Genomic DNA, 26,230 nt, shown 5'->3' with positions numbered 1-26,230 from the left:
ACTTAGAGACTGTCATACAGAGTGAAGTAAGTCAGAAAGAGAAAAACAAATATTGTATATTAACGCGCATATGTGGAATCTAGAAAAATGGTACAGATGGACCAGTTTGCAAGGCAGAAATAGAGACACAGATGAAGAGAACAAACCTATGGACACCAAGGGGGGAAAGTGGTGGGGGGGGTGAGGGTGGCGGTGGTGGGATGAACTGGGAGATTGGGAGCAACATATATACACTAATATGTATAAAATAGGTAACTAATAAGAACCTGCTGTATAAAAAATAAATAAATAAAATAAAATTTTTTTAGTTAAAAAAAAAAAAAGAAGCCATCCCTGACCGTCCTATATAGCAGCGGTCCCCAAACTTTTTGGCACCAGGGACCAGTTTTGTGGAAGGCAATTTTTCCACGGACGGTGGGGTGTGGGGATGGTTCAGGTGGTAACGTGAGCAATGGGGAGTGGTGGGGAGCGGTGGGGAGCGATGGGGAGCAGCAGATGAAGCTTTGCTTGCTCACCTGCTGCTCACCTCCTGCTGTGAGGCCCGGTTCCTGACAGGCTGTGGACCAGCACTGGACGATAGCCCGGAGGTTGGGGACCCCTGCAGTATAGCACCTCCTCTCCTTATTAGTCATCATCTACCCTGCTTTAGGTTCTAACTAGACTTATCCCTCTCTGAGAGTGTACTGTATGTTTCTTGTCTCCCCTTCTAGAATTTAAGCCCCATACCAACAGGGATTAAGTCTTGTTCACTGTTGTCCCCCAAGTTTAGAACAGTGTCTGAAAGAAAGTGCTCAATTACTACTTGGAAATAAACAACTAATATAAGATTAAAATAAATAATGAGAATTTACACTAACAGAACAGAACTAGGGTTGAGACAAAGTTGTCGAGAAGTTTAATTGAGATAGGAAGGGAAGAGAAGGAATGATAGAGGATGGCACATAGTTTTTGGTCCATGTATTTTTGAGGAATATTTTGTTTATTACAGAGAGAATGAAGGTCCAAAAGAGAGAGGGTGGTTAATGGAGAAACTCCACCATGGGGATGCACATGTAAAGGGACTGACTTTAAACAGCTTTTCATGTGAGAGGTGCATCAGGTGTGTGCAGTTGTTGCTAAGCTATAGGTGGAAAAGCAAGGAATTATGAGAGCTCATACCTGATGGTCTATGTTGTCTCTAAATGAGAAAGAGGTAGGTAAAATCTGGGGGAGGGTAATAAAGTTTTATAGGAGCTGATGTGGGAAATAGCAGAGAAGATGGGAATGGGGGAACAAAACTTAAGAAGTAGGAAATTTTATTGTTCAGGGACCAGTTAGGGTGGAGTAAAGGGAAGCTGCCAACAGCAGTAGAAGGGCTTCAGGCAGCTCAAGTCAAGAGAGTGAGGAGTCTCAAAAAAGAGGTTAAATGTAGGTTATAAAGTGAATATTTTAAGATAAGGACTTAAAGTATTAAAATGTAACTAAAAGGTGACATCACTGAAAACAGCAGGGTAAGGTCCTCTGAAAATTCTCTTCTCCACAAAAGCAATGAAAAAACAGACAAAAATTGTCAGAATCAACTTTTTCAGAACTCTTGAAATTAGCCAAAGGATTGTAGCACCCCAAAACTGTTTATTCAGGACAACGCTTGAATCTTGGTAAGAAAAGCAAGCTTTGTGGCATTTTTACTTGCCCTATTCCCACTGCCTGATCTCCAGCTTCAGTGCAGCCTTGAAAACCAGCAGCCTGCCATCACAGTAAACTCCAGCAGCCTGATAGCCACTGCACAGGCAGAACTGAGTTGGTGCTCCTTCATATCCACATTCTCATAGGAGTTTCACTTCTGACCTGTTTGGGGGTTCCCTGGAAGACCCCACTTGCAATGCTGTCTTTATTTACACCTTATACAAAAAACCTTTTCCTTAGGGGCATTTACTGGAAACAATTAGAAGCAATCAATTAACTCTGTAACTTACTGAGGTGGTGGATAACGGTTTAGGTAAACAATAGGCTAACCAAAAGTCTTAAAAGGAAAACCTGGGGAATGAGATGTCAATAGAGGCTTTGAGGGACTTCCCTGGTGGCGCAGTGGTTAATACTCTGCCTGCCAATGCAGGGGACACGGGTTCGAGCCCTGGTCTGGGAAGATCCCACATGCCGTGGAGCAACTAAGCCCGTGCGCCAAGGCTACTGAGCCTGCGCTCTAGAGCCTGCAAGCCACAACTATTGAGCCTGAGTGCCACAACTCCTGAAGCCCGCACGCCTAGAGCCCGTGCTTCAACAGAAGCCACTGCAACAACAGAAGCTACCGCAAGGAGAAGCCCGCGCACTGCAACAAAGAGTAACCCCCGCTCGCCACAACTAGAGAAAGCCCGTGCGCAGTAACGAAGACCCAACGCAGCCAAAAATAAATAAATAAATAAATAGATTTATTGGAAAAAGAAAAAATAGAAGCTTTGAAAAGCTGCAACATATTCTTGGGAATCTAGGATATATGCATGCACAAGGCCATGTGCATGCTCAGGAAGGCCTGGAGGAGGCTTTCAGCAGTCACCTTGGGCTGAACATGAGGCTCAGCACAAGCAGGAAGCAAAGACGAAGGCAGAGTTATCAACTGGTGGGAGAGTACTAGACTTATCCCTCTCTGAGAGTGGGAGAGTACTGAAGGTGTGCCCCAACACACTCAGAACCCTTCAGCAAAGACTGTGAGACTTATTAGCCCCAGGCATTTAAGGAAATCTCTGTCTAATCATTAGTTGACCAGTAAGCTAACTGAAAGAGGCTTCAGTGGCTATACACTGGAGACAGAAACACTACAGAATAGTTTACTATTCTGTAAACTATTCTGAAACGTCACTAAACAAACATATCCAACAAAAACAAACCCTGGGGATGAGGGAGAATCTGATTTCTAGAGTTAACACATTATATAATTTAAAATATCCAGTTTTCAACAATAAAAGAGACATGTAAAGAAACAAAAAGGTATGACCCATACACAGGAACAAAAGCAATTAACAGAAACTGTCCCTAAAAAAGCTCAGATGTTGGACTTACTGGAAAAAAAATCTTTAGTCAGCTATGTTAATATACATCCATATAACTAAAGGAAACCGTCTGTAAGGAACTAAAGTATGAGGATGATGTCTTCCCAAATACAGGCTATCAATAAAGAGGCAAATTACACACCCTCCCAAACATACACATATACATACATATACATATATATACACACATATATACAAATCCTTCTCTCACTATCTCTCTCTCTCTCTGTGTATATATATATATATACACACACACAGATATATAAAATAAAGTCTGGAGCAAAGCTTTTGTACGCTACTGAAAGGAAGTTGATATTAATCTGCTAAGTTGTTGATATTAATCTGAATAAGTTAAGATGATAACTGTAATCTCTAGGGAAACCAAACATACATCTTAAAAATACAGTAAAAGAAACCACAAGATAATTTAAACAGTACATTAGAAAATATCTATTTAATATAAAAGAAAGCAGTAATGAAGGAACAGAAGAACATAAAAGACTTAAAGAAAACAAGTAGTAAAATGGCAGATATAAATTCTAGCTTGTCATTAATTACATTAAATGTAAATGAATTAAACACTCTAACTGAATGAGAGACTGACAGAATGGATAAAAAAATTATCCAACTCTATGCTGCCCACAGGTAATGCACTTTCAAAGTGCAAATAGGTTGAAAATAAACAATGGCAAAAGACATAACAAGCAAACAGTAATCGACAGGGAACCGGAATGACTATACTAAATTAGACAAAATAGACTCTTAGGCAAATGCTGTGACTAGAGACAAAGAAACACATTTTATAATGATAAAACAGCCAATTCATCAAGATGATATAACAATTACAAACATACACGCACCTAACAACAGAATGCCAAAATATGTGATGCATAAACTGACAAAACTGAAGGGAGAAAGAGACAACCAAAAAAATACCCCATTTCAATACCCACTTTCAACAGTAGATAGAACAATTTGCACTAAAGATTAACAAGGAAATAAAATGCTTAACTCCATAAACCAATTAGTCCTGACAGACATCTCAAGAACACTCCACCCAGTGTCATGGACATACATACACTACCAAATATAAAATAGCTAGCTAGTGGGAAGCAGCTGCATAGCACAGGGAGATCAGCTCGGTGCTTTGTGACCACCTAGAGGGGTGGAATAGGGAGGGTGGGAGGGAGGGAGATGCAAGAGGGAAGAGATATGGGAACATATGTATATGTATAACTGATTCACTTTGTTATAAAGCAGAAACTAACACACCATTGTAAAGCAATTATACTTCAATAAAGATGTTTAAAAAAAAAAAAATAACACTCCACCCAACAACAGCAGAATACATTTTTCTCAGGTGCACATGGAACATGCTCCAGGACAGACAATATTTTAGGGCATAAAACAAATCTCAATAAATTTAAAAGGACTGAAATCATACAAAGCATGTTCTCTGACCTCTAAGGAATATTAGAAATCAGCAACAGAAAGACAAATTCAATGTGGAAAATGACACACTCCTAAATAAAAATGGGTCAAAAGAGAAATCACAGGGATTATCTTTGTGGGGAATTAGAAAACACTTCGAGATAAATGAAAATGAAAAAAACAACATATCAAAACTTCTAGAGTGCAGCTAAAGAGGTGCTTAGAGGGACATGTATACCTGCAAACGCCTACATTAAATAAGAAAGATCTCAAATCAATATCCTAACTTCACAGCTTAAAAATACAGAAAAAGAGGAGCAAACTAAAAACAGAGCTAGTAGAAATTAATAAGTATCAGACCAGAGATCTAACACAATAGAAAAACAAAAGAGAAACATCAAAGAAATCAAGAGTTGGTTTTTGAAAAAGACAAAGAAACTGATCAACTTTTAGCTACCCTGACCAAGAGAAAAAGGGATAAGACTCAAATTAATAAAATCTGGAATGAAAGAGAGAACATTAACACTGACTTTACCAAAATAAAAATGATTACAAAGGAATACTAGGAATAATTGTTTACCAACAAATTAGATAATCTAGATGAAATGAACAAACTTCTAGAAAGCCACAAAGTACCAAAACTGACTCAAGAAGAAATAGAAATTCTGAATAAACCTAAAACTATAACTAATAAAGATACTGGTTGGTAATTTAAAAAACTACTCACAATATTAATCTTAAAAAGAAAGTAAATTCTGACATATGCTACAACATGGGTAAATCTTGAGGACATTATGAAAAGTGAAACAAGCCAGTCCCAAAAAGACAAATACTGTGCAAGTTCACTTAGCTGAGGTATCCAGAGTAGCTCAACTCATACAGACAGAAAGTAGCATATTTGCTACCAGGGGTTGGGAGTAGGAGGCAAAGGAGAGTTATGGCTTAATGGGTATGGGGTTTCAGTTTCGCAAGCTGAAAAGAGTTCTGGAGATGGACGGTGGTGGTTGCATGGTAATGTGAATGCACTTAATGCTGCTGAACTACACACTTAAAAATGGCTAATATGGTAAATTATATCTGTATTATACCAGAGTTTTTGAAAAACTTTTGGGAAAGACAGTCTTATGCACACAGTCTTGCTAATCCTACTTGGCCACATAAGAATGGGCCTTGGGGCTGGAACACTTGCTTACCAAGAGATAAAGAGGCCACACAACCTGTGCTGGGTTTATCTCCTTGTTTTGGAATATCTTTCCCTGTTTTAGGCTCAATGTGTACTCCTTTGTCCTGACTAAGCATGTGCATCAATGGACCTTAGGCATACCTCCAGCTTTCAGTATTTCTGACTCCAGGGGAGTAGGGCAGGGTGGGGGGTACTTTTGCTGCAACACAGATGGGTATGTGCAGGCCAAGTGCCCTGCACAGACTGCCAGGAGGGACCTGCTGTTGGCCACTGGGAACTGACACCCACTTCTAAAGCTGATCTTGCTCTCTTTTTTTTTTTATGTGAGTAAAGCATTGTTTAATCCAGTGCTTGATTGTACTCTGTTTTTCTTGGCAACTCCAATACCAAGATGCAGTGGGCAGCAGTGCTTGGACTTCTCCTAATGATAGACAACAAATGCCACCTGACCACAAAAACTACTCACAAAGAAAACCCCAGGACCAGATGGCTTCACCGGTGAATTATACCAAACGTTTTAAGAAGAATTAACATCAATCTTTCACAAACTCTTCCAAAAAAAGCAGAAGAGGAGGGAACACTGTCCAACTCGTTCTTTGAGGACAGAATTATCCTGATATCAAACTCACACAATGACATTACAAGAAAAGAAAACTACAAACCAATATCACTTAAGAATATGGATGTAAAAATCCTCAACAAAATACTAGCAAATTGAATCCAGCAACATATAAAAAGGATTATACAGGACTGATTCAATATGCAAAAATCTATTCATGTAATACACTGTAAGTATGGAATAAAGGACAAAAAAACACATGATCATTTCAATAGACAAAAAAAGCACTTGACAAAATCTAATGCCAATTTATGATAAAAATACTCAACAAACTTGATAAATGACATCTACCAAAAACCCAAAGCTAACATCATACTTAATGGTGAAAGACGGAAAGCTTCCCTTCTAAGGAGCAAAAGAAGGATGTCTACTCTCACTACTTCTATTCAACACTGTACTGAGGGACCTCCCTGGTGGTCCAGTGGTTAAGAATCCGTCTTGCAATGCAGGGGACACTGGTGCAATCCCTGGTCAGGGAACTAAGATCTCACATGCCGCGGGGCAATTAAGCCTGCGCGCCATGACTAGAGAGCCCTTGTGCTGCAACTAATGACCCTGCGTGCCACAACTAGAGAGAAGCCTGTGCACTGCAACAAAGAGCCCACGTGCCGCGACGAAGGATCCTGGGTGCTGCAACTAAGACCCAATGCAGCCAAAAAATAAATAAATAAATATTTTTAAAAAAAATTTTAAAAAAACAAAACAAAAAACCACTGTCCTGAAAGTTTTAGCCAGGGTAATTAAGCAAGAAAAAGAAAAAAAGACATCCAAAATGGAAAAGAAGATGTAACACTACCTCTATTTTCAAATGACATGATCTTCTATATGGAAAACCCTAAGGAATCTATAAAAACCTATTAGAGTTTAAGGAACAAGTTTAGCAAACTGAATGCAAACTGGTGTAAAATGGAATGGAACAGTTTGGCAGTGTTAAACATAGAGCTACCATACGACCCAGCAATTCTACTCCTACTGACATACTCAAGAGAAGTGAAAACATATGTCCACAAAAAACTTGTACACAAAAGTACATAGCAGCATCATTCACAATAGCCAAAAAATGGAAACATCACAAATGCCCATCACTGATGAATGAGTAAAGAAAATGTGGTGATCTATACAATGGACTATTATGCAGTCATAAAAAGTAATGAAGTACTGATAAATTTTACAACATCGGTGAACCCTGAGAACATCATGCTAAGTGAAAGAAGCCAGACACAAAGGCCACATACTGTACGATTCCACTTATCTAAAATGTCCAAAATAGGGAAATCCATAGAGACAGAAAGTAGATTAATGGTTGCCAGGGACTAGACGGAAGAGGGTATATGGAGTGACTACTAATGGGTAGGGAATTTGTTTCCAGGGTGATAAAAATGTTTTGGAATTAGTGGTGATGGTTACACAATCTTGTGAATATACTAAAAACCACTGAACTGTACACATTAGAAGGACGAATTTTATGGTATTTGAACATACCATCTTAATAAATACATTTTTTAATGTAACAAAAATTGAGGATTCAAAAAAGGATGATGAAAAGTCATAAAGTAATGACATGTACTGGCTCTATGAACCCACTTTTTCTAGTCAGTCTCCTTGAATACTAATTGTCATACTTCCCATATGTTTGTAAGACTTTTAATTCTTGACATCTACTATAACTAATTTAGAACACATTATTATAGTAAAAAGGTATCAATGATGGCCCATTAAAAAGTCTTGTGGGGGGCTTTCCTGGTGGTGCAGTGGTTAAGAATCCGCCTGCCAATGCAGAGGACACGGGTTCGAGCCCTGGTCCAGGAAGATCCCACATTCTGCGGAGCAACTAAGCCCGTGTGCCACAACTACTGAAGCCTGCGCACCTAGAGCCCGTGAGCCACAACTACTGAAGCCCATGAGCCTAGAGCCCATGCTCCGCAACCAGAGAAGCCACCGCAATGAGAAGCCCGCGCACCGCAATGAAGAATAGCCCCTGCTCACTGCAACTAGAGATAGCCCACGCACAGCCAAAAAAAACACAAAGTCTTGTGGGGAATGAACTAATTGTATTATTAATATACTGAGAATCCCCCAAATGAACTAAGTATATTTTTTAAATGTTGAGGGTTTTTTTTTGGCCGTACCGCTTGGCTTGCAGGATCTTAGTTCCCCAACCAGGGACTGAACCCGGGCCACGGCAATGAAAGTACTAAGTCCTAACCACTGAACCACCAAGGAACTCCTAAATGTTGAGTTTTAATGAGCTAGACATTAAAAAATTGAATATGTGAAATTTAAAGACTGCTTTGATTTCAAATAGGTAAACAATAACAATGATGACATCATTTTACTGATAGGGTACCAAGAAATTTGCATTTTGCCAAAATATTCAGATCAAAAAAGATTTATCAAAATAGAAATGAATAAAAAATAAAGGAAGGAAGGAAGGGGCTAGAGTCCAAAGAAAACTAAACACATCTTGGCTAAACAGCTGTGTTGGAAAAAAATTTCTTTTCTTGCAATTAAGAACTGATTTCTTTCTAAAAGACACAGGACATTGCGTTAATAGATTTCTTTAAAAGAAAATCTGTTTTGGCTATTGAAACATTAAAAGAACAGAGCATCTGTTTTGCAAGTGAAGACATTGTATGGAAGAATCAAGTATCAAACCACCGATTAGACTAGTATTTAATCTGTTCTATTTAAATTTTCAATAAAAGTAAATGAAATTACATTCTTGAAATTATGGCTCGGCTATAAATATTTAACAACACGAACCCTTAACACTAAGATGTTTTAGAGCATAAAGGAGGTAATTATTAGTATATTTTCATTATTTTTAATTCTACTTGATACCTACATCAAAACCAGGTTTTAAAGCACTCTAATCCCAAAATCACTTTTAAAGTATTATAAAAGGGAAAACTCACCATCCATGAATTCTGTACATATTGAAATTCTGTTTTCCACGAAAAATGCACCATAAAACCCTATGATATATGATGAATCACACTGTAACAAAAATAAGACAAAAGTAGTTAATAGCCTGCAAGCCAATACCACAGGCATACTTTATAAGGAAAAATGACCAAGAAAAAAATTACCTTATAAAGAATTTCCAATTCAGACATAATTTGCTTCTGAAGTTCCAGTGTAATATCTAGTAGTATGACCTAAATATATAAAGGAATCAACATTCACACATTTATTCACCTTTGAATTAAATAGTCATATTCATTGTGAAATATAAAAACTAAAAAATATGGTGTTTCCTCTATTCATTCCACCTCTCTCCTCCCCACCACAACCTCCAGTAATACAAACTGTGTCCACATCTGTCTAACACTTTGTATTGGGGGAGGTGGTATAGAAGTGATTGATGGGATCAAAGAAAAAGCCAGGTCTCAAAGGTCAGTATTAACAGCTTTAAAAGTCAGTTAAGTTATAACACCCTTAATTTATACACCCTATTTTGGTCACATTGGTTATTTTGAGAAGAGGAAGATCGTAATGACCTTGAAACCATTAAAAAAATAATTGTCTTGTAATTCACACACTGGGCAAAAGCAGAGAGAATAATGAGTAAAAATAACATTTAAAGTAGATTTTTAGTTATAAGAGAAATAAGGAGTTTTAAAAATACGTCAGGTTTTTATATTCTTCCAGGTGGGTAATCTTTCTTTGCCAAAACTGTTATAAAATGTTGGAGCTTGAAGGAACCTCAGAAATGATTTCATCTAATTCCCTTCTTTTTTTAAAATTAATTAACTAATTAATTTTGGCTGCGTTGGGTCTTCGTTGCTGTGCGCGGGCTCTCTCTAGCTGTGGTGAGCGGGGGCTACTCTTCATTGCAGTGCATGTGCTTCTCATTGCGGTGGTTTCTCTTGTTGCAGAGCACGGGCTCTAGGCAAGCAGGCTTCAGCAGTTGCAGCACGTGGGCTCAGTAGTTGTGGCACATGGGCTTAGCTGCTCTGCGGCATGTGGGATCTTCCCGGACCAGGGCTCAAAACCATGTCCCCTGCACTGGCAGGCGGATTCTTAACCACTGAGCCACTAGGGAAGTCCCTAATTCCCTTCTTTTAGAGGAAGAAACCAAGGTTCTGAGGAGTCATGAGGCCCAGCAATGTCAGGGCCCCTCCCTGATTCCAAGGACCATGCACTTTCCAGTATGCCCTGAGGCTTTATGGTTTTCCTTAAAATATCAACCACTGAGTCAAATTCATAACATAGAAATGTACAATGGTGTATTTATAAACTTACCTAGAACAAATTCTAGTTTATTTCAAACACTTATTTTTTTAAGAAAGAAGACCGTCAACCATTCAAATTTTACTTAGCATTTCCTGTGAAGCCAATTCAAGGGAAATTGTTTTTTACTTAAAATAGACAGTGATGATAATAAAATAACTGGAAGATAATTTCTAAGATTTGTGGCAGAGTTTCTGACTCTAGACATTTCTAGATAAAAACTTAACATTCAGGATTACCAATAATAGTCTAATTAAACACCATCCAACACTGAACCACATTTTGTATTACAATGGCAGAATATGTGTGTGTGTGTGTGTGTGTATACACACACACACACACACACACACATATATATATAATCAATACTGGAGGAAAAAACATAAATTTTGAATTGCAAACTGCTGATAGAGCAAGGAAAGAAAAGGATAATCTCTAAAACACATATTTTATAGTCCTGACATCCATTGGGGGGAGGATAAAATGAGTACAAAAAGGCATAGCAGTTTCTATCAAGAGTTTGCTTTAGGGTTATTTATAAAAGCTCTGACTAAAACTAGACTGTAAGTGTAATGCAAAACTGCCAAGAAGCATTTAAACATTTCTCCCAATCAATAGTCATTTGCCACAATATTCACTTACATTTTTGTTCCTGTATAAAATTTAGCAACAAAATTAATTCATCTAGTGTTGTTTTAATTCTATGCCATAAAATATTAGAGCTATTCACCCTACTATGTCAAGTACAGGGAATCTTTCAACCTGAAAAACTCTGCTAAAAGGAGTAAGGTATTATTTACCTTAAAGCAGTGGTTCTCAACCTTGGCCTCACATTATAATTACCTTTATATCTAGGTGTTTATATAAATATATAAGGACACTTCTAACAAATCCTGATGCACAGGGCTTACTCCAGAATAAGGGAATCAGAATCTCTAGGGTTGGGCCCACATCTCTGCATTTTGAAAAAATTTCCCAGATGATTTGTAACCCACAGTAAGGTTGAGAATCCCTTATATAAGGTTTAAAAAATGCCGTTTATCCAGTGTTTAGCATGACTAACTACTAAGATATATTGCACCTCCAGGCCCCCAATCAAGAAACAACATGATTCCACAAGGCTAACCAAAACCTTGTTATTAACCCAAAACTACCAGCTATGAACATATTCTCTTCACAGAGAACCTTAATTGGGCTCCTATGGCCTCAAATAAAGTTAAAATTCTAGCACGACAGTCAAGGAATTCTTTCACAGTCTACCTCCAACTTGTTATTCTAGCTCCTTCTCCCACTACTCCTTACCACAAACCCAATCTACATGTAAAACCAGATGATTTCTACCGGTCCACACGCATGTCCTGTGCTTTCCCCCATGCTGTTCCCTCCACTTGAGGTGTCTTCCTTGCTCCATTCCATAGTCACTGGCCATAAAACCTTTCCTATCCTTTAGATACAGCTTGAATGCCACCACCACCTCCACAAAGCTAGCCCCAAAGCCCTCCATCAGATCCTTTATCTTTTCCCTTATCACAAGCTGCCTTTAGCATTCATGCCTCATCTCCTAAAAACAGAAGCCTAGAGAGTACAGAGTGGTTGTAAGCCCCAGAATGGCAACGACTAAGTCTTGTGCATTTTTCTCTGGTCCCCTCCCCCGATATCCAGCACCCAGCCCAGGGTCTTACTCAAGTGGTGCCCATTAAGTGATGTGGGACTTAATTAAAGTACTCCTTACAAACATAATCCTACAAATAAGAAGCTATTTCTAGACAGGAAGGAAATGAATTGCCTGATTTCTATAACTGAATTTAAAACCAAAGACATAAACACCAAAATAAATAAAATTGCCACACTGGCCTAACATGTAGAAAGTAACACCGTATTTGTGGGACCAATCCATTGCACCCTAATAGGTCTTGATCATTCTTGGAATTTGCTGTAGTCCAGAATAGTGGAGATTCCATAATGGTAAAAAAGTGAAAATGTAATTTCTGGGAACTTGAGAGGGCAAGTAAAATCTACCCTAAAATGGAAAAATTGGACAAAAAGCATGGTGAATACTAATTTTTTTTTCTGAAGAACAAAGAAAGCATGAACTCCTTAAGTCTTCATGATTATTTTTTTTTCTCCTTAGGAAGAGCTTAATTTTTCAAACTGGAAAGAATTTGAACATGAAGCATTTCCTGGAGAAAGGGTTAAGTGAGAAACTGAAATACCTGAGTGCATTTCCGCTGCTCTCCACTACACCTCCAGGACAAATGAGGATGAGTTGTCAGGTTAAATATAAGCAGTCAAGTGACTGAATTATAATTTACTCTGTGCTCAATTTAAATTAGTGTGAGGCTATTAAAATATACAGTATAAATACGGCAATTCATCACAAGCTGTCATGGATGACTTCATTTATTTGCTGGAGTGGCACACACTCCACTAAAGGGAAGGAGAGCAAAATCACAGGTCAAATTAAGCCGCTATTCTGTTTTAATTCGCTTATTTAATCTGTGGCGACATAATTGTCTTTTACAGTATGTACAACTCAGAAAGGAAATTTGGGAGGATTACAGTCAGTATACAAATGATTAATCAAATGGTCCATTTAAATGCTAGTTTAAAAGCAGCAGAAACCCAAAGCAGTCAAAGAATGATAATCAGCACATGCTACATACAAGGCTAAGTTTCCTGGAAGATGGATTTTTCCCAATTAGAAAATATACAATACTGGGGAATCTATTAAGCTCTACTCTTTTAAAGATTTTATAGACTACATTAACGGTATAAAAAGGTTCTGTTTGCAAGATGGCTAACAGTATTTTTATTTGTTTTCTGCTCTACTTGTTTGCAATCGTCTTGCTTAACTACATTCCTCCCCCGCCGCCCACCAAAAGCTAGTTAGAAACACATACTCATATTCAGTCATTGAATAGTTATCTTTGAAACAGCATTAGTATCATTTTCAAAGTACTCTCTTTGAGGCAAATTTTTTTCTAAACTCAGTGATATAAAATAAAAATTCAAGATACTTCTATTCTTCCCAAAATTCAACTTTCTTTTTATAATATCTGAAATGATATTTTCCCACCTTTGAAGTCTAAAGAGGTAAACACTAATACGCTTAGACATTGCAATATTGTTTAGACAAAAAAGTCTAGAAAATAAGAACATTTACAGGTACAAAAATTACAAATATTTTGAGTAGGAAGAGAAAAGTAACAGATTTTCAAGGACTCTCATCTAATTGCTCCCAAAGACATTCAAACTATGGGTCCAAATGACCATTTGACTTGGAAAATTAAATTTCCCTCATCATTCTATGCAGGCATCAGAGCCCTGCAGGTGATTCTGTTTAGACAAGGACTGTGATTTGCTGCTCTTCGCAATCCCTTTGTGACACCAGGCAGCCCCGTTTCACAGCTGAGGTCACTGAGAGGTTCAAGTGACATGCTTGAAGTCACACAAAAGTCAGGAGGGGGTCAGGAAAGGACCAAAGGCACTTCTAACTCTTAACCTTTCATTTCACCCTTTAATATAAAAAAAAAGCTAAGAAATACTCTGAGTGAGAGCAATGGTCCATACAAAGAACACTATGGGATATTTTGTATGTGAGCTGAACCTACTTTCAGGATGTTACTTCAAAAGATGAATGAATGAATTAAAGAACAAATGACAGAATAAAATTTATTTATTCAGTTAGTCATTCAACTAATTTTGTGTTGAACATCTAGTCATTACAAGATGTTCAGTGCTCTGTACTAGGCCCTATATGCAAGGTTCTACATGAATCAATGAGTAAGACAAGGAGCTAAATAAGATCTGTTCCCCACTTACAAAGAGATTTCAGTGTAATAGGGGAAATGTACATGTATACTAATAGCAAAATACAAGGCACTATGTGATAACACCCATAAGAGACACATACAGAGAATTCTAGGGAGGTTCAAAGGAGAAGGTGAATGAGTGATAGATATACCAGATGTGACAGGATTTATTCAAGTAAGTTCAATGGAAGAGCAAGCTTTGGAGCTGACCCTTGAAGGGTGTTAAGTATTTTGATAGGTGGAGACATGGGTGAAGGCATTCTAATTAGAAAGAAATACATGAGTAAAAGTGTTGAAGTGAGAAACTACTTGGGTTCAGATAAGGCAATGAGTTCAACTTAAAAGAAGCACAGGATTCAGACACATAAGATAATGCTTTAAAAGTAGGCTGATGACCTATTGTGGAAGATCTTGGAGTTCCATTCCACAGAGCTTTTACTTGGGAAGTAATGTAGAGTCTTTGAAGACTTTTGAGAAGGGAAGAGATGTGACTAGAACTATGCTTTAAGAAGCCAAGTCCAAGGGTAGCGAGCAGAAATATAGTACAGAGCATGGACTTGAGGCAAGACTTCCCTGAGTTCAAAGCCTGGTTCCATTACACATTAGTTGTGGGACTATGTTACTTAACTATGCTGTGCCTCAGCTTCTGTGTCTTAAAATGAGGATCCATAATGGTAGTAACTGCAAAAGGTCATTGTGAGCATTAAATGAGGAAAATGTATGTAGAGTGCTTAGCACAGTACAAATGATCAATAAATGGGAGCTTCTACTTTTGAGAGAATAATTTAAAAGCTGGTCAACATGTCTGACAAGAGACAAAAACAAGCATCTGGATTTGCATGGTAACAAGAAAGGAAGAGATACTAAAAATTAAATAACAACAACAACAAAAAAACAAAACCAGAAAAATCAACAGGCTTCTAGACATTAGAGATCAGCTAAAATAGGACAGTGATCCCTAAAGATGGAAAACAAATAAGATGAGTCCTATGACTGTTCAGCTTACTAACTAGACAAGAGTTTCCAGGCCCCTCCCTGCATGGGACCCCTGCATGGAACCCAGGGGGAGCTCAGCCACCTCCCTAAGCTGAGAGAACTGGGAGTCTGAGGAGGCCAAGGCAGCTAGAGTTCACTGGCAGAAGAGCAAAAGGAGACAGCTCCAGAGAGCTGCAGACGGCCCCTGAAGTCTTCAGCTGAGTAACAACCAGCACGTGGATGTCAGGAAACTACCTGAGGCCAGGGAAAGAACCCCCAGAAAGAACAAGGAGAAACAATCTCCAACCCTCACACTACGCAGTTTGTGTTCCCACCAGCCAGGATGGAAAACCTATATTTGCCAAGGCATTGGGGTAAAGTATTCAGAAGATTACTGCTTCAGCTGACTGGGGAAAATTAGTTCTAGACTAACCACTGGGATGGTCCCATCTCATAAAGCTTAAAAGCAAGTCTTGAAAGGATCAAACTGTTTCAGATTCACTAAACAGAATCTCAGAATAAAGCTCAAGAATATTTACAGGAATGAGCCTATGCCATATGACTGACATCCAGTAAAGAATTATAAGGTATTAAAAAATACAACCCCAAATGGGGAGAAAAAGCAATCTGACAAAACTGACCCCCAAATGACACTTATCATAGAATTAATAGGCAAGACCATTAATTCAGTTATCATAACTATATTCCACATATGCAAGAAGGTAGAAGAAAGATGGAGCATGTTAAGTAGAGACATGGAAGATGTAAAAAAGACCCATGTAAACTTCCAGGGATAAAAAGTACAACGTCTGAAATGAAAAATATACTGAACAAAATTAATAACAGATTAGACAATGCAGATGAAAGGACAAAAACCTGAACATGTGACAACAGAAACTATCCAAAAGTGAAACGTTCGAGAGAAAAAAAAGCCTAGAATAAACAAACAACAGAGTATCATTTTGCTATGGGACAACTTCAAGTGACCTAATATAAATGCAATTTAAGTTCCCAAAGGTTGCGGGGGGGCGGGGGGGATACTTGAAGAAATAATGGCTAAAATTTTTCCAAATTTAATGAAAACTAAGAATCTACAAATTTCCATCTCAACAAATCCTAAGTACATGAATCATGAGGAAAATTACATAAAACCTCACCATAATCAAATTGCATAAGACTAGCGATAAAAAAAATCTTAAAAGCAGTCAGACATATACACACTACCAAATGTAAAATAGATAGCTAGTGGGAAGCAGCTGCAAAGCACAGGGAGATCAGCTCGGTGCTTTGTGACCACCTAGAGGGGTGGGATAGGGAGGGTGGGAGGGAGACACAAGAGGGAGGAGATATGGGGATATATGTATATGTATAGTTGATTCACTTTGTTATAAAGCAGAAACTAACACACCATTGTAAGGCAATTATACTCCAATAAAGATGTTAAAAAAGAGAAAAGCAGTCAGAAAAGACGTCAGTTCTAATGTACAGAGGAATAAAGATTTTAAATGACAGTAAGAATGAATGCAAGCCAGAAAACAGTGAAACAAAATCTTTAAACTACTGAAAGAAAAGGACGATTAACCTAGAATTCTATGTCTGGCAAAAATGTCTTCCAAAATTTAAAGTCAAATATACACTTTTCAAGACATGCAAAAAGCTGAAAGTATTCATTGCCAGGACACTCATGCACTATAAGAAATGTAAAAGATGGGAGTTCTTCAGACAGAAGGAAAATGATACCAGACAGAAATCTGGATCGACACAAGGGAATAAAGAGCACTGAAAAAATGTGAGTAAATATAAACATTTTCTTACATTTCAAATGCCTTTAAAAGACAACTGTCTAAAGCAAAAACAGTAACAATGTATTCTGGAGTTTATAACATGAGTAAGTAAAATGTATGATAACCAAGGTGGGGATAAGGGAAATGAAAGTATACCATTGTAAAGTTCTCACACTATAGGTAAAGTGGCACAATATTACTTGAAGGTAGGGCTTCTCTGGTGGCACAGTGGTTAAGAATCCGCCTGCCAATGCAGGGGACACGGGTTCGAGCCCTGGTCCAGGAAGATCCCAGATGCCGCGGAGCAACTAAGCCTGTGTGCCACAACTACTGAAGCCCGTGTGCCTAGAGCCTGTGCTCCGCAACAAGAGAAAGCACCGTAATGATAAGCCCGCGCACGGCAATGAAGAGTAGCCCCGCTCGCCGCAACCAGAGAAAGCCCACGCGTAGCAACGAAGACCCAACATAGCCAAAAATATATACATAAAAAATAAATTAAAATTACTTGAAGGTAGACTATGATAAATTAAAGATGTATGCTATAAACTCTAAAGCAGCTGCTTAAAAAAAGGACATACAGACAGAATAAATAGAAAACAAAGAGCAAATTGATACACTTAAATCTAACCATATCAATAATCACATGCAATGTAAATGATCTAAATATCTCAATTGAAAAACAGAGATTATCAGACTGGATTAAAATACAAGACCCAACTATATGCTGCCTACAACAAATCCATCCCAAATATAAAGATACAACAGGTTAGAAGTAAAAGGCTATATCATGCTAACACTAGTCAAAGTAAAGCTGGAGTAGCTATATTAATATCAGACAATGTTGATTTCAGAGCAAAGAATATTACCATGGATAAAGAAGATCACTTCTTAATGATAAAGGGGCCAATTCATCAAGAGGACATAACAATCCTAAATAACCTAACAGATCTTCAAAAAATATGAAGTAAAAAAATGATAGAACTTCAAGAAAAAATAGACAAATACACAATTGTTGCTGCAGATTTCAACACCCTTCTTTCTTGTTAATAGGACAAGTAGATAAAAAATCAGTAAAGATACAGAAATTTGGAACAACACTAACAGCCAACTTAATCTAATTGACATTTATCCTACATCCTATACAACAGACTATACATTCTTTTCATGTGCACAGAGAAGATTTACCAAGATAAGTCATATTCTGGGCCAAAAAATAAACATCAATAAACTTAAAATAATTCCAGTTATACAAAGTATGTTCCCTGACCACAATGGATTTAAATTAGAAATCAGTAACAGAAAGATATCTGGAAAAATCCCCAAATATTTGGAAACTAAATAACACTCCTAAGATTTAATAAAAAACTCTGCCTGTTTTAAAGAAATGATACATTTCTTTCTCTTAGAATATGACTATTATATAAGCAAAAATGGTTTTTGCCTTCACTGCCAAGAAGCTCAGGGCTAAACAAAAAGTTTAAACACAATAATCATATCTACTCAAATCATTCATTCATTCAACTCAGTTTGAGCATCTAGTATGTGGTTTTATAGAATCGAGGGATACAACACAATACAGCCCCTGCTCTGTAGCTCAGTTTTATGGGCAGGTCTAGTGAATAGTATATTTGTAAAGCCCTACTGTTTTCATTTATTGAAAGTCTCTACTTTAACAGCTCTTTTTAAAATGTGTCCTTTCTTTAAAATTGAGTTTAATCCTTTCCAGAAACAACTGTTAGCCACACCCAACTAAATAATCATGCAGAAGAATTTTAATATCAGCCTAGGTTAAACATAATTCAAAATGTATGAAATTATGAAAAATTATCATGCACTTGCAAGGCCAAATAGTAAGTTTTTGGGGGTGATTTATAGCAGTGCTCCCTTCTCCTGGAATAAATAACCTGAAGTTGACTGTCTTTAAATACACCACTGACAACCATCTAAAAGTTTTGACATTGGAGGAACAAACAGATAACTAGATAAAAAGGAAAACAGTGCTGGAGTTGGTGGACGTGTCCTCTGAATGAAGAGGAGCTCAGAAGGAATAGCAAGAACAACCCAATGACGAGCTGGTACCACAGAGCTGTACTCAGTGAACTCAGGGGAAGACTGAGGTGGAACCTGGCCTCTACAGTACCTACCCTGGAAACTGTCTGGACTCCAGGGTCCTCCTCTTTAAAATGTGGGCCATGACAGATGATCTCTAAGGTCTCTTTCAGTTCTACAATTCTGTGAACCTAGTTTGGCTGGAATATCAAAGAAAATATCCCAAGAAGGAGCTCTGTGGTAATGCCTCACCAAAAGCTATTTGAGTTGTTAAAACTAGACTTGATAATACTCGTAACACATTCTTGGTGCTGTATTAAGTGTGGTATTGAAGACCTGAGTTTCAGTTTTGGTTTAACTTTACTAAAAGGTACAACCAATTGCAATTTAAGTGTTCTGATTCTTAGTTTCCTAGATAAGATAAAAAGATACAGAAATATATACTCTGCAAGTATTGGGGAAAGAGACTGAATTCTCACTATGGTTAGCTAAGAAAGAATCTTGGAGGAGATGGACCTTGAAAGGATAGATGGAAATCAAAGGGATGGGCAACGGTAATAACTTATATAAAGGCTACAGGGTATAGCAGAAGACATGTGCTTTGGAGGCAGATGGATTTTGTTTTAAATTTTGGCCTTGGCTCTTCCATCTGTGTGACCTTGGACAATTCAGTTTTCTGAGTCTCAGTGTCCTCAAATCTAAAATAATAGGCTTACTTTATAGTTTTAAGGATTAAAGATAATAGCAATATAGAGTCTAGCACAATATCTGGCATATAGTAGTCATTCAAAAAATAAAAGCTTTCATTATTAAGGGCCCAGAGACAGAAGATAATGGGCATAACAGAAAGCAACATGCAGGTAAAGCAGAGGATGTGGTTGTAAAGGTAGGCAGGGGCCTATCTGTAGAGTGCCTAACCAATTTGCGGGGGAGTAAGGAACAAAGCAAGCCTGACTAGTTTGTTAGCTAAGAGCCCAGTTTGGAAGTGGAGTTCTACGGAGTTAATTTGAGGTAGTAAAGGTTTCAGTCAGAGGTGCAATTCAAGAGACTGCATTAGGGAAATCTGAGATAAAATGATGGGAAAATCAAGCACCAGCAGCCAATGCCAGAGATTAATTCCAAAGTAGCACGGGCAGGACTGGGATCTTGAAGTACGGCAGGGATGGGGTGTGACCATGAACACAATGGAAACAAGTAAGGAGCATCTAAGGTAGTTGCCTTGAAGATCCCTGAGTTACGTGCAGCTTCACTCTATTCGGGGTGTGGTGTGGTGTTAGGGTATCTCAGGATGCCGTAAAGATGGAAAGAAGCGAGGCAGACATCATAGGCTTTATGTTGTACACTGTTGGGGCTGGGGGAAGAGGGGTGCTAAGAGGGGTGTCAGATCGGGGATTCACCTTCTCAACTCCAGTGGCAGAGTGAAAGGTACAGTGAGGAAATTATTATAAAAGTCCAGGTAGGAGGTATGTGGGCCTGATACAAGGCCAAAGCGATGAGAACAGAAAGAAAGTTACACATGGACCCATTTCAGGGGAAATTTCTGACAGGATGTGGTGACTTACAGGATGTGGCAGATGAAGGAAAGAAAGGAGTGAATAACTACTAAGTTTTTGAACTGTAAGATGAGGAAGACAGTGATGCCACTGAGCCGGGAACACAGAAAGAAGTGTAGGTGACGATGATGAGAAGAATCACAATTTGAGGAGCTTACAACTGAGCATTCGGAGGCACCTGAAAGACGTGAATGTCACAACAGGGCCAGAGCTTCCATCACCCACCACCCAAACCTTAAAGCACTTCATTTCTTCTTTGACAATACCTGTGACTCAAGCTAAGGGGGCTTGGGGGCGGGGAGAGCATCAAAAATTTCATGAATTTCATAAAACTTATCCAGCACTTACCTTTACAGCTAATATTTTCCCACTTGGAACATGATATGCTCTACGGAAAGAAAAAAAATAATACAATCACTTGGGATCACTAAACAACCTACCAAGTGCTTAAGGACATAAATGTAAATCTGAATACATCCTCAGCGAGGGGATATATGATACTTTCAAAGAACACTAATAACAGTAGTAATTTACATTTCTATTGAGCTTAATGGTTTACACAGTGACTCACTATGTAGTACCTTAAAATAACCCTCTGAGGTAATGCTGGTATTATTATACACTTTTTAGAGCCCAGAACTCTGAAGCATAGAGAAGTTAAGCAGTTCACCCAATGGCACGAGTCAGTAAGAGGCAGAACTAGACATTAAACCCAAGTCTTCTGGCTCCAGATCCCTTACAACATACTGTCACTGTGTGTGCGTGGGTGTCTTCTACAGCTCTCTGCTAAGCACGGTACAGAGCCACATAAAATGGGAGGTTTCCCTTTTATCTCAGTTACATATACAGATAAACTACATCCCTACATTTCATCAAAATAATCTCAAAACACATGGCTTAAGATATAAATTCATGTACAAAGTCATAGAGTTACAAGGCTCAAGTATGAGGTTCATCTTTTCCTAAAGCTGGCATCTCTCGATATTTTTTTAAAAAGCTACAGAACAGAGGCAAGCTCAAATGATCAGATATAGTGAAATAATTACAATTTAAATCAAGCAATATGAATACATTCATTTATGAAAAAGAGTAAGAGAATAATGTTTGCAGAAATAAAATACCATTACATCTCATCAAGACCTTTTGTGTTGAGATGAAATGTGTATGCTTGCACTGCAAGGAATGCACATTCTGACCAACTATCCAAAAACAATTTGCTTTATATAAAAATTTCAAAACAAACCAAATAACATAAACAAGCACTGTTATTACAAGTCCATATAGGTATAAAGAAACGAATTACTTTGGAAGAACTAAAATCTTGCTCCAGAGAAGATTTTACATATTAGCCAAGATCCAACTGATCTTCCCCTCACCCAGTTAGTGTTAAGATGTAAGTGGGGTAGGGAAGATGTGAGGGAATGGAATTTAGCTTCTCAGGAATTCCCCATCCTTACATGCCAAGTTGCTAAATAAATTTACCGGGCTCCCAATTTTTACTGGGTAATGACCTAGTAGTAAACATTGTTCATTCCTTTTATTTTTTAATTGAGATATAACTGACATGTAATATTATATTAGTTTCAGGTGTACAACATAATGATTCAATATTTGAATATATTGTGAAATGATCACCACAATAAGTCTAGTTAACACCCATCACCACACAGTTACAAAAATTGCTTATTTCATAAAACAAATACAAAACATATATTCCACTATTATCAAAATAAAAACATCATTTTCTGTTGTTTTGGCATAAATATTCATGTGGTTGCTCTGAAAATTTTTAACAGCTTTATTGAGGTGTAATTATATATGGTAAAATTCACTTGTTTAAGTGTACACTTCAAGATTTTTAGAAAATTTACAGAGTTGTGCAATCATTGACAAGTGTTTTTAAAGTGACTGACTTATAGAAATCATTCAGTTATTAAGAACCTACAAGTATTTGTAACTTTTCACATATAAAATGTTATAAATTCAGGTATGACTAAGAAAAAACATATATATCAACATTAATGTATATATCCATACATAGGACTGTTATAAAAAATTCATTCTGCTTCTCCTACTTGAGTGGACAAAGGTCAAGCCAATTATGGAAGGTAAACTTAGCCTTTATTTTATCAATTAATTGTAGAGAAATTCAGGTATATCTCATTTAAAGGAAAGGCAAGCTTATAAAAATCAGCAATTGTTCACTTTACCAAAGAGTACTTTAATCTGTATAAGTGTCTAAAGACTTTCTCTAAACACCAACCTCCCCAATATAAATAAATACTATTAAATTATAAAACTTAAATTATTTAAAAATTTTTGTACCTGTATAAAGTGATACACATTTTTAAAGTGGAACCCTTATATTATACTGGTTTTACAACAAATTACCAGTTACTTTATTACCTATGCTAACAGCAGACTTTTAAAATGTGAAACTACATGTCATGATTTGATTCATGATATATCTGAACTCATGTAATAAATTAATATATAAAAACTTACATTGTATTTTTTCTCAGTGCATGACAGAGAAGTTTGTTGGACTCAGCCAATTTGAAGTATGACTTGAAGGAATTTAGTAACTTTATTCCAGGTAATATAATATGTAACATTTAATAATGACATATTATTTTTCCTCTTGAATTGTCATGGTCTCTTCCAATTTCAACATTTTAAATTACTAGATATTAGAATCACTAACTGAAGGCTGAAACGTAAAGATAAATAGTTGAATGCATACACAAGGATCCAGAAGTTGTAAAAAGAACAGTGATGTTACACTGGACAATGAGCAACACCCGGACGTTTTAGACCAACAGGAGGGACAGGGAAACGATTAGCAAATAACCTAGTACATATACCATACTGGACACTTCGGCAACTTAATTAGCTTGTCAAGAAAGCTGATCTCTTTTCCAAAAGAAGGGTCTCCTATTTCCACGTGAATTAAAAGCGGAGGCTTGATGATTTAATTATGATGCATGCTAATTCATCCGTGGAAGTTTGGGTTCGATTTCGAGCAATAAAGATGCTGTGTGGTTTGGTTTACAGTGCAATGAGAGTACCAATTTAACACTAATCATCAATGAGAAGTGGATGACAAAAGCAGTGCCAGGTATGAGTCCAGTGTGTCCCTTAACTTTGCAAATGGCATTCTACCCAGAGAAAAGGAATTTGTTTATTTTCAGTGGATACTGCATCTCAGTTGCTTTGACCTCAACTGCCTTAATCTTCCTCAACACTGTAAAGTGATTAATGAAGTTTGAATGGAGGCTCTGGTTACACCAAAAGACAACTATACACCTCTGCATTGTTTTAATTAACTGCTAACACTTCAAATTAGTTTGTTGCCACAATAATTACCTGTTCCAATGAGTGCATGGAGGTAGTATTTTTATAAGTTATTTTTAGTGCTGAGTCCTTGAGCATTCCATTTTGTTCATGACCAGCACAGACCTTCTGGGAAGAATCCCAGCCCTTAAAATTGAGCACACAATATAGGATTTAGGATTGTAAAAGCTTTAGGATTGTAAAAGCTAAGTAGCCTGGTATAAACTTTTTGAGTTTTTAAAATAACAAGGAGACCAGCAAAAGAGAACATCTATACTTTCCACACTTTGTTATTTTCTTTTTCTACTTGGAACCATAGGTTCTATTGGACTGGACAAAAAAGTTGGTACCAACCTTTAACTTTGGTAGAGTACAAATTCAGATAATGTATTGAGCAAATACGTAACATAAAGAACTGTCTTATCTAATCCCTTCCTTTTGCAGTAGAAACATCTAAAAGCCAGGTTAAAAAACTTGTCCAAGCTTACACAGTTAGTCAATGGCAAAGACAAGACTGGAACTGAGGCAGAACATACATATTCTAGGACCTAAAAAAGTATGTGGTAATGTTTAAGTGTTCTTAACTGCATTCTAGAACAGGGGAACTCATAATTCAAAACTTACAAAGGTGCTGACCTATTTCAATCAGGCTAAGACCATCACACTGAATCTTTCCAAGCAAGGAATCTTCTGCAATTACTGCCAATCTACCAGGGGAGGCAAAAGAGTGAGGGTTGTAATCTCTAAGTCACTGCCTGGGTTCTGATGCTAGCTGTGACACTTCTTCATGTGAACCTGGCCTGTTATTAAACCTCACCTTGTCTCAAGTGCCTCAAGTCTGAAAAGGGGAAATCAGTCCCTACGTTAGAAACTTGTGAGGTTCAGTGAGATAAGGAAAGCACGTAGGACAGGGCCTGGCACGTAGTAAGCGGGTATTACATGTTAGCTAGAAAGTTTTCAGGGTAGCTGGGTTTTTAAAAACCCACTAAAACAGGCTGAAAGGCAAGAGTTATCTCTGTGCTTTAAGACTCAGGCTATGTGCTCTACAAACGAAGGTTAATACAGCTTTAACAATGAAGACTGGCAAAAAGCTGCAATATAGCACTTACTGTTAAGAAAAGCAAGTAGTGTTACATCATGGTGAACCAACTTTGAAAACAAAGAATTAGTCATCTGAAATGCTATGGCTATACCATGATTCAAATTCTAAAATTTCTTACCATGCTTATCTCCTGACCACTAATTAACTTAATTACACTCAGACAGGTGTGATAAGTGCCACATTCCAGGTATTCATCTTAGCAGAAACACCATTGGACAGTAACAGTCGCTAAATGAGAAGCCCAATTTTTTATTCTCCTTGGATTAATAGGAAAATATAAGCTACCTTAAAAAATCCACACAACTTCCTTTAATATACACCCTCATAGACTATAACATTTTGAGGCCTCTCCTAGTCTTCAGACTTTAGTATCTCTGTTATAACCCCCAGCACACTGCAGAAAAATTGTTTATATGTCTGTCTTCCATACTGGGCAGGGACACTACCGTGTCTTAATCACCTTTGCATTCTTTATGCTTTGCACAAGTCCTGGCCCATGATATAGGTACTCCAAACTTAATAGATGTTTGACAAATGATTATTACTTCTGGATGAAAAAAATTTATGTAATTGTTGAATAAAGCAGAAATGTATTTAATTAATTAATGCATTTAATTAATTGAATGCATGTAGACATTCTACATGCATTTAATTGATTAATTAATTCCATAATCTTATGAGCAGGAGCAGGAGTTATTCTTCCCTAGCTTTACTGTGATATAATTGACATACAACATGAGTAGAAGTTATTATCATCCCCATTTTATGGGTAGATTTCTAAGCACTGAATCAAAAGTCCTTACAAGGATTTCATGATCTGGCCCTTGATTACCTCACTAATTTCTGCTTCTGCCAATCTCCCTTATCCACAATACTCACTCTGCTCCACCAAACATCTTTCTGCCTCAGGCCCTTTGCACCTACACTCAGCCTGGACCACTCTTCCTCCAATATCCACTTGGCTTGCTCTATCACTTCCTTCAGGTTCAATGTTACTTCTTTGACTATCTTACATAAAACAGCCCATTTTCTCTTTCTTTATTTTTTATAGAATTCATCAACACCCTACACAATTTATTTATTGTTTGTCTCATACCACCAGAAAGCAAGCACTGTGAAAACAGGGACAT

The 26,230-nt window shown here is 37.5% G+C and overlaps 1 protein-coding gene across 6 annotated transcripts in view; it reads right to left on the bottom strand.

Moving 5' to 3' along the window:
* MAP2K5 (mitogen-activated protein kinase kinase 5) overlaps positions 1-26,230 on the bottom strand; it is a 263,618-nt gene that overhangs the window by 162,360 nt on the left and 75,028 nt on the right. For all 6 annotated transcript variants that reach the window (XM_082383386.1, XM_082383387.1, XM_082383388.1 and 3 more), the window contains 3 exons: positions 21,014-21,053; positions 9,349-9,417; positions 9,175-9,256 (listed from right to left, as the gene is read on the bottom strand). In XM_082383386.1, the coding sequence (XP_082239512.1) occupies positions 9,175-9,256; positions 9,349-9,417; positions 21,014-21,053 (191 nt within the window). The remainder of the gene's footprint in view (positions 1-9,174; positions 9,257-9,348; positions 9,418-21,013; positions 21,054-26,230) is intronic.

Source organism: Balaenoptera borealis, assembly GCF_965194805.1.
Source record: "Balaenoptera borealis genome assembly, chromosome: 3".
In the NCBI taxonomy this organism is placed as follows: Eukaryota; Metazoa; Chordata; class Mammalia; order Artiodactyla; family Balaenopteridae; genus Balaenoptera; species Balaenoptera borealis.
The sequence above is the reverse complement of the archived record's forward strand: the minus strand, read 5'-3'. Positions and strand labels throughout refer to the sequence as shown.